The sequence below is a fragment of the Papilio polytes genome, unplaced genomic scaffold (genome assembly GCF_000836215.1).
Source record: "Papilio polytes unplaced genomic scaffold, Ppol_1.0 DF823923.1, whole genome shotgun sequence".
NCBI lineage: Eukaryota > Metazoa > Arthropoda > Insecta > Lepidoptera > Papilionidae > Papilio > Papilio polytes.
In genome coordinates, this window is record NW_013525281.1 from 791,249 (window position 1) to 800,757 (window position 9,509).

The following is a 9,509-nucleotide window of genomic DNA, read 5'->3' on the forward strand; positions in this document are numbered from 1 at the left end:
AATGTGTTTATTGAATCAAATACTTAATTTCTTTAGACGGATGTAGATTTTAATTCTGACAGGAGTGCTCTTTATGTCAGCCTGACGTGATGACGTAAGCAATAATTGACAGTAACTGTCAGATCACAAGGAATGACAACACTGAGAATTGCCTTTTAATGCCATTTTATTTTATTAAATTGTTGATCGCCTTATTATTGATTATTTATTTTTTTGCATATCTTAATAAAAAAAAACATAACCTTAAATAAATTGCTGCCTTTGTATATTTTCTTAATTTGTCTTCTATTGTATTTTTCTTTCACGGTTTAAGTAATTACGGAGTAGAGAGAAATCACTAATATCTGTCTACCCCAATTAGTTTACTTATATTTTCCTCCTTATCTATTTCTTCTTTATTATATACTAATTATTAACCATAAGGCGCTAAGAATGCCGTCCATAAAACAATGTAAAGAGCACTCCAATATTGTATGTTTTGGGACAGTTATATTGTAATGTAAGGGAAAAATTGCAATAATTATGTCAATAAAACTGTAATAATGTTAATAGAGCTATACGAATAATTATTCAAGCAGCCATTACAACTTTTTTACATGTAAATTGCATAATTTCTTGGTTTATTTATTGAATATTGTCCTTGTTTCAAATGTCACATTCGTAAGTTCAAATACTTGTACTATGATAGCTCCTGTGTAAATTGTCGTATGTTTAAAACATAAATTTTGGACGATAAGACTTTAAATAATACAATTAATTACGACTTGTAAAACAAATATGTAAGTCGACCAAAATTCAAAGTTTTTCTAACGTTACTTTAAAATTTACACGGAAAATATTATTTAAGGTTAATTTGTAAAAAAAGTCACGGTATAAATCCCAAAATTGTGACTTACGATAGTCTACGTAGGAGTCAATTTATATATGCGTCTTTTTTACTCTCGTTGACAAAGACCATCTCTGCTTGTCCGTTTAGATGTTCCAATGGAAATTAAAATTGGAATTTATAAATTTTGTTTTCTTATAAGTTGTGATTTTTCCTTCACTTTACATGTTTCGCAATGCATTATTGTATTGACTTGCATTAAATATTGAACAATCAAGTTTGAAGTCGGCCGACGATAATGATTAGTATTGGTTATATCCTTTGTAAATAGTTTCATTAAATTGAATATTTAAGGTTAAATAAAGTTATAATTTATCAGTTTCTAGTTTCATTTACCTTTTTCAGGTCACGGTTGGAATTAATTTCAAAGATAACTGGTTCTATTACTATCTAAAATGATTACTGCACTCAAATTAAAACATATTTGTACCTGTTTTAAACAGAATGCTGTAATTTTGTTAATTTTTCGGCAAAACCCACGTTTAAAGAAAGCAAAATAGTGAAATCCGCATAAATAAATAATAGACCAATCTCTGCCTACGACAAAAAGGTCTAGCTTGTTTTAATTAGTACAGAAACGAAATTACACAAAACATCGTGTTCATTGCCACATGTTTTACGCAAGTAACACGTATTGCTTGACGCTTTTTCCGTTGGAAGATTCCGAAATTAAAAAATGGATTTACAAAATTCGATACGACGACAAACTTGACCGATCGCCGATAGATACTAGGGGTCTAACGAAATGTGTGTCGCAAGCGCACGCCGAGAGAAGGGCTGCAGACCTCCCTGAGCCATTGCACAAATAACTTTCGCAATTGTTTTTAAATTCCACCACACGTGCGCCCGCGACGGCCAGTCGTGTCTCCCGCGCGCGCCGCTGTGTGCCAATTAATCCTCAAAAACGCGCTAATCTTAATCGTTTTCGCGCGTTGTGATCCTAGTTTTTTTATGCGTTCGGAAATTAGTTTACAGTAACAAAATACTACAGTAACTATTATTTTTAAAAGTTTTTAACTAAAAAATATTTAAAAGGACCTAAACATTTAATCTTGGAGACATAAAAATGTAAATTTTAATTAGGGAATCGTAATTATTTTTCTATAAAACTTCCTTAAAGTTAATATAATTCGTAGATTAATAGTGTACAAAATCAATGAGTGCAATTTAAAATAAGTGCAAATATTTATAAAAAATGGGGAAAATCAAGGTGTTTTTGGTGATCCTGCTAAACTTATGGACGAGCATAAGTGGAAGTATTATCTCATTGAACGGTAAAAATACAGTTTAATATTATTAGCACATTAATTTCTCTCTGATGTATATGTACCAAAGTTAATATTGACCTATTATAGATTTAATTAATGATTTATAATCACATCTTTATATAAATATTTTTAATGACATCGCAGTTCACCTACAATTATAACTAGATATCAGAATTAGGGTTCGATTAAAGCTTAACATTAAAAAAATTTGATGTCAAATGATAGAGACATCGTTCGCATCGTTCCCGCCGCTGTATGCACTAGAGGAGTGGACGCGGTGCCAGGGCGCTGAGGACGTATACTGCATGGTGGATGCTGCGTTGGTCGCCCGCACTGAATCACCGCTGCTGCGTTTGCTGCAGGTAACTACACGACCGCAACCGCGATACGTACTTAACGCACTTTCAGAGCAAAGATTAATAATGTCTAGACATTCCGATGAATTTAAAATTTAATAAGTTATTAGTGTCTCTTCGTTGATACTCTGTGGAAACTGAGAGCATGTTTAATGTATAGAAGAAAATACATTAGCAACGCATGTCTATTCTGTCCGACGCTAGTGTAATACCGGCTAAGAAATAGTCAGAGGTCGCGCAACTTGCCTTTGCAACGCGTTATGTCACCTCCAAAGGCCTTGACTTAAAATCTGCGCGAACGCAACCGCCTGAGATCATCGCAACGTTTATTTGTTTAACTAAATATCTGATTATAGTAAACGACATTAGATACAGATAGTTAAATCATGTTTAAAAAATTACAAATGGTTCGTTACAACTCGTCGCGTTTTGCTGACCGGAGTCGCAGATTGACGCGGCACAGACGTAAAGTCTGTTATAGACGTCCTTTTTTAAATAAGACTCGAATTGTTTCGTTCAATTGTAGAGAGCACTTACAATTAAAATTGTGCCTATACATGCACAGTTCTAACTGAACTCGACTGTACGCGGCAAGCTTTTTAGTACCTATTATGTCTCTATTACTTTTGGACATTGTCGGTTTAAGCTAGTCCTATTTTAAATCAACATATGTCAAAGAATAGTGACATGATTGGGTAAATTAAACTTGATATGGCGCCATAACTTTGTCAAAGGCGGTTGCAGATTTCAGTGTATTGCGCAGGTTCGCAAATGAGGCCGTAGTGAATGAACGGTCAGGTCGTAACACCACTGACCTAGGACAACTTGCACCAGCTGTTCCCAAACATTTAAAATAAAATTTATGCAAACAAATTCAATCGTTTCAAACTACGCCAGGGGCTATGAGAATAACAAAAAGTTGTGAAAGATACGGATTTATTCAATCTTAAACATCAAACCTACTAAGGATATTGTGGATAGCTAGCTATATTAAAATTCTAATGTAGGTAAATTTTTTATAAGAATCTTTGTCAGTGTTATCTAAAGTTCATTTGACAAGTCAATCTTACTAATGTTATAAATGCGAAAGTTTAGAAGGATAGATGGATGTTTGTTAGAGTCTGTAGCCTAAACATCTGAATTCTCAATAAAATTTGGCATAGATATAAAGTAGCCTGATAGAACACATAGGCTACTTACTTGTGTTTTTTAATTCCACGCCGACAGAGCCGCAGGCGAAAGCTAGTCGTAATATACATTTGAGTAACACTTGCTGGCGGTCCAATCTCACCAATATATTGGGCCAAATTGCAGATAAAACCGGTCTGTGATATTCTAGAGTAGTTTGCACTTGTGTTGTTTATTGAAGAGGTTTGGCCTATTTGGTACTGAGTACAAAACAAACGATGTATTTGTGAATTCATAAAATTAACTAATGAAAGTTAAAGACTATAAAACTGAAGGGCCAATATATTTGTTAAATGTAATATTATTCGATTGTTGTGAACTCTAGGACCGTATCGCTGAAACTAAGATCTCAGTTAAAATGATTTGTGAAATAAACAAACCTTTATTAAATGTTAAAGGATTACCTTAAAAAAAAAAACAATTAGATAACTTGCTAAATATTTATTAAAAATGTTCCATGATTTTGAGACTAGACAAGAACTTCTTTTTATTTCAATAGTTTTTTCTTTATTAAAGATTTTTATTATATCAAAATTTATGAGATACCCATATATTTTTATATGTTAAAATAACAGCATAGTGGTGTAATAGTAAGGTGCTTGAACTATCAGAGTGGGGTAAGGTCATCAAAGCTTGCAGCTGTTTAGTGAACGTAGAACCGGTTACCGTGAGTTCCCATTGCCGAAACATATAAACAAAACATGTCCTCGTCATTCTCTTTGGAAAAATGTTAGCTATATATTTTTGTACACTTGCAATGGAAACTTACGGTATCTTATGTATTTACATTTTTTAAAGTTGTTTCAATGACGTTAGTGATTATACATCTGCAATAAACAGTCTTTGGCGTGATTTTAACGCCTACTTGATATATAATTATTTTGAACTGATTCAGAATAATCATACTAAATACTTTAATGATTGCCCAGTTCCGTATTTCATTAACTTGAATGATAAGGTCGCATAACGAGTCAATAACTTTTCAAGACTTTCGAGCCCAAAACCTTCACAATTTCCTCAAGTCTGTATGTTCAGGTCATTAACCTTTTGTACGGAAATTTACCTTTATTTGTAAACTTACACGATACACGCAGTTAACAGATATATGTAATTATACATTAATGTAAATAAAACATAATTAAAAATAATTACAAATATAAAATTCCATTTGTAACAAGATTTACCTTAGAATAAATAATAGCAAAATATCATATACGTAATAGTGACATAACATTGTTCGTAGGAGTACTCAGCGCAAACACTGAAGCATTATAACAGGACGGTGGTACATCGAGGGGTGTGCGTGTCGCGCTGCGGGCAGCCCGGGGACGACGGCGAGTGGACACAAGCCGCACAGCAATGCGTTAACCAGAGTATGCTGCAGTACGGACTTGAGGTAAGAATCTCACTAGAATCGCTGAAAACTGCAACTCGACCAAATGACTCAAAAGCTATAATGTTGTCTTGCAATATCAACTGGCATTTGTCATAGGCAGAGGTGATATCAGCACAATGGTGCACTACACCGAAGCCAGAGCGGCCATCGAGCTCAGCGCGGTTTCTCGGCGTACTCTGCATTGCTCTACTGGTACTGGCTGTGCTAGCTACTGGCTTACACATCTTAGGAGACTGCTGCAGTACTGTGGAAGGTAAGTCTGTACAAAACTATATGACACAGGATATAACGTAGAGGTACACAAGTATTAAAAATAATAGAATTTTGTAAATATGCTACGGGAAACTATAGTTTGATAATTTTACAGAAAGTTTTTTAATTCGAAAGCCTAAGTCATTTCGTATTTACAAAAAAATCAGTAGTTCTATGTTTTGTTTCAGGCAACAAATACTTATTAGCTTTTTCTTTGAAGCGAAACTGGTCTATACTGAATTATGACAGGACGAAACCTCGTAGCGACGATCGTATGAAGAATTTAACAGCTATGGAAGGCATCAGGTATTTTTTTTTGGATGCTTAGATTAAGAAATGTAATTTATTTAAGTTAAGAGAGTTTGTTTTTGTATGAATTTGTTTTCCTTTGTGGCTAAAATGCTTTTAAATGTATGTATTCCACTATTAAATTATTTCTTTTAATTTTTCAGGTTCATAGGAATACAATGTGTTATTTTCTCTCACGTTTTGTGGATTTATGTGTACTCTTACATTGATAATCCACAGTTTGTTGAACATGTAAGTAATTGAACTATAAATATTAACATAACCTATTTTAGTTTACGTATTTGGAATAGTAATTTTCATAGTATACGTGTTTACTAAAGTTCCTATAATAATTTCCAGATGTACGATAATTTTGCGTGGAAGATGGTTTTAAATTCACCTGTGTGGCTCCAAGCGTTCTTCTCCCTGTCAGGCTTCCTGACCGCGTACTCCGTCCTCATCACAACTGACACCAACCCTATAACCTTCGGGAAGTGTGTACTCTCCATAATAAATAGATGGATCAGGTAAATTCCTATAATGTTTTCTTTGTTTGGAGTTGTTGTTATGTCTTCTTTACGTCTCTTCTACCGATTAATGATTGAAAATATTATGATAGAAAAAGCATTCTTTCGTAAACTCTAGTTTGTAAATAAAGAGAACAAATAACTTGACACAATTTAAAGATATTTAAGATTTTATGTTATACGATATCTGTATGATAATTTGCATTTACAGAGACTCAATGATATTATAAGAGCACCTGTACATATTTGACTAAACTATCTAATAAGCTTATATGGAGGTGTGCACATTACACTATTTTGTGTTGTGCAACTAAACAATTGAATTGGCTGCGAAACAATCGAATATCGCACTACAGTTGTGCGATAGATTAGTCAAAGGCCCGAGCTAAATGTGTAAAGTAAATAAGTCGAACGTTGTAACTAAGGTTGACGCCGGTGGCGGGGCTCGCGCTGTGGTTCACGATGTCGTGGTTCCCGCTGCTGGGGTCGGGGCCGCAGTGGGGGCTGCTGGTGCGGCGCGAGGCGGCCGACTGCGCCCAGCGCTGGTGGTACCACATGCTCTACGTACACAACCACATACCGCTCGGCAAGATGTGCATGGGACATACTTGGTGAGTCTCTTCTAGTACATAATTAACGCGGGGTGCGTTATTAATTAGTACGTTATAGCGGGGTCTCGAATTTATTTTCGAAGTCGAATACGACTTAGTTCCTAATGTAGTATAAATAATTAAGTACTTAGACTTTCTATCATTTTGAAAATGTGCCCTTAGCAGTGGTAGAGCTAGCTTTAACGTCTTCGCACTGTAGGACTCGCCCCCAGCAATACCACGACCACACAGGAGACAGGCGTGATCTGGGAGCAATTCCGCGTTTTTTGTGGTGCCGAAGACCTAAAAATTGTCCATTTCTCTTTCCGCCCTTTTCTTAAAAGGAAATGATGGGAAGGAAAAGTGGATTTGACGGCGGAGGAGACGCATAGGAAGGGGAAATATCTCGTTTATGTGCGTCTCCTCTTCTGTTGATTAAGGGTAGGCAACGTATCTGCAATTGCGGATGTCTATGGGCAGCGGTCGCTTCGCCATTTTGGCGGAATCAGGTGGCCACTTGCTTGTTGCTACTTACCTATATAAAAAATGTACCATGTGATGTCGTCCCAGGTACCTGGCGGCAGACATGCAGCTGCACGTGGCGGGCGTGCTGGCGCTGTTGGTGGCGGCGCGCTGGCGGCGGCTGGCGGCGCCGCTGCTGGCGGGGCCGGTGCTGGGCGCCGCGCTCGCCGCCGCACTCCTCACATACTTCTACAACCTCACGCCCATCATCACTGCACAGCCTCCTGAGTATACCACGCTAATGCTTTTTACTTATTTAAACTGTGAATTAAATTAAGGGCATTAATATAGCTGTTAAGGTTTTTCATTTGTACATTCGGTAGCCACTAGTTTCTTTATTTATTTTATCTATTCTGTTATTCATAGTAATTAATATTTTTAATATAGGCAATTTTTGTAATAGAAACCAAAAAATTGTATCTCTGAATGTTTTTAGGTTACTTCGCAATCTATTCGGCGGGTCGCAGATACTCCCGCTGCTGTACCTGCCGAGCTGGATGAACCTCGCGGGCTACATGTGCGGGGTGGCCAGCGCCTTCCTGCTGCACTACACGCAGACTAACGCAATAAACTTAGCTGAGAATAAGGTTACCATCACTGATAATAGTATTTTGCTCTCTCAGTCTGTCAGTTTACTAATGAACTTTGTTTGCAGGTGTTCAAGCTGCTGTTCCACGCGTCGCTGTCGCTGTGCGGCGCGGTGGTGGCGTGCGGCGTGGTGTTCCTGGCGGACGCGCCGCCGCCGCGCTGGCTGACGGCGCTCTACGCCGCGCTCGACAGGACGCTCGTCGCTGTTTTCTTCAACATATTCCTGTTAGGCTGCTTCACTCGGTGCAAATGTAAGTCAAATGGTCATTGTAACACGATAAAATCTTATATGGAACAGTTCAAGTGCAGTTTATATTTTGATTCAACTAAGTTTGGATTCTCCAGCCTCTGATCGCATGACGAGATGCAGGTAGTCAGTTTTACGTAAGACATGAAGTGAAGGTGTGTCTGTCCGCAGCGCCGGCGCGCAGTGCGCTGGAGTGGCGCGGCTTCCACGCGCTGGGCCGGCTGTCGTACTGCGCCTACCTGGTGCACTTCATCGTGCTGCGCCTCACGCTGGCCGGCAACACGCAGCTCGGCCACGCCTCTCTGCTCTCTATGGTCATACCAACTCATACATTACACGCTTTCACATTATCCCACGTACATAATTGCCTGTGCCTTGTCTTAGCACTGTGTAGATTTTCTCACTAACTGCCACATTCAGAGTCCTTCATTAATGACTAAGGGAACCTCTGTGTGCGGCAGTAAGGAGTTAGGAGTACCGTGTCCTAATTCTACTGGTGCGGCCTCATCTGCTAAATAAAATCACCATCACGCTATTCGTATAGTGGGAAATATATCTAAACAGTCTCTAGAGAGTCCTCATAGTTTTAGTTTACGTTATCAATATCTTTTTAAATTGCAGATATCATTGTTGATAACGGCGTCAGTACTGACGTACATAGTGTCGGTGCCGCTGTGCCTGCTGGTGGAGCTGCCGGCCATACAGCTGTGGAAGGCGGCGACGGGCGCGGTGGGCGCGGCGGGTGCGGGGGGCAGGGAGCGCGCGCCCGCCGCGCCCCCCGCGCACGCCCCCCTACCGCCCAGCCCCAACACGCACAAGTTCGACCTAGTGGCACACATACGGCGCAGTGCTGTTTAATTTTAACCATAATTTATTGTAAGAGAAAAAGCTAAGATAGTAAAGTCATTAATTCATATGAAATCTAAAATGTAAGAATACTGTAAAAGTCGAAAAACCCACTATTTTATTAGGTTTACTATGTGAAGTGAATAAAGTGTAAATATTATATTTGAGTACTTATAACAAAACTTTCTTTTATTTCCTACATACCTAACGATAAAAGGCGCTTACTGTATTTAATTCGTATAATATACATTTTAATTCGTACGCCGTTAAATAAAAATATGTTACGAAAATTGGCTTACGGATTGATTTAAAAATCATCTCTCCTATCTTATCAAATTCCCGTAGGGTCGGCGCACAGAGTTTTCGTCCTTCAAATAACTCTATCATCCGTCATCTCAGTCATCACTCCCATCTTGATCCTGTCACCTTTCACGTAATCCATCCATCCCTTTCTAGGGTCAAAAAATAGATTAAAAATATAGCCGTTTTATTCATTGTCCAATAATGTACGAGTACAACTGTAAAATTCAAAAAAACTGAAAAACAATAATCGAG

At 37.9% G+C, this 9,509-nt stretch overlaps 1 protein-coding gene across 1 annotated transcript; it reads left to right on the forward strand.

Annotated features, from left to right (window-relative positions):
* Positions 1-1,666: 1,666 nt before the first annotated feature.
* Positions 1,667-9,117, forward strand: LOC106102604 (nose resistant to fluoxetine protein 6-like). Its single transcript, XM_013282135.1, has 13 exons — positions 1,667-2,160; positions 2,380-2,516; positions 4,942-5,094; positions 5,191-5,347; positions 5,535-5,652; positions 5,799-5,886; positions 5,995-6,161; positions 6,587-6,772; positions 7,322-7,501; positions 7,710-7,860; positions 7,929-8,112; positions 8,280-8,422; positions 8,730-9,117. Exons 1-13 carry the CDS (start codon positions 2,082-2,084, stop codon positions 8,964-8,966), a joined length of 1,980 nt encoding a protein of 659 aa, XP_013137589.1. The 5' UTR covers positions 1,667-2,081; the 3' UTR covers positions 8,967-9,117.
* The last annotated feature ends 392 nt before the right edge of the window (positions 9,118-9,509 follow it).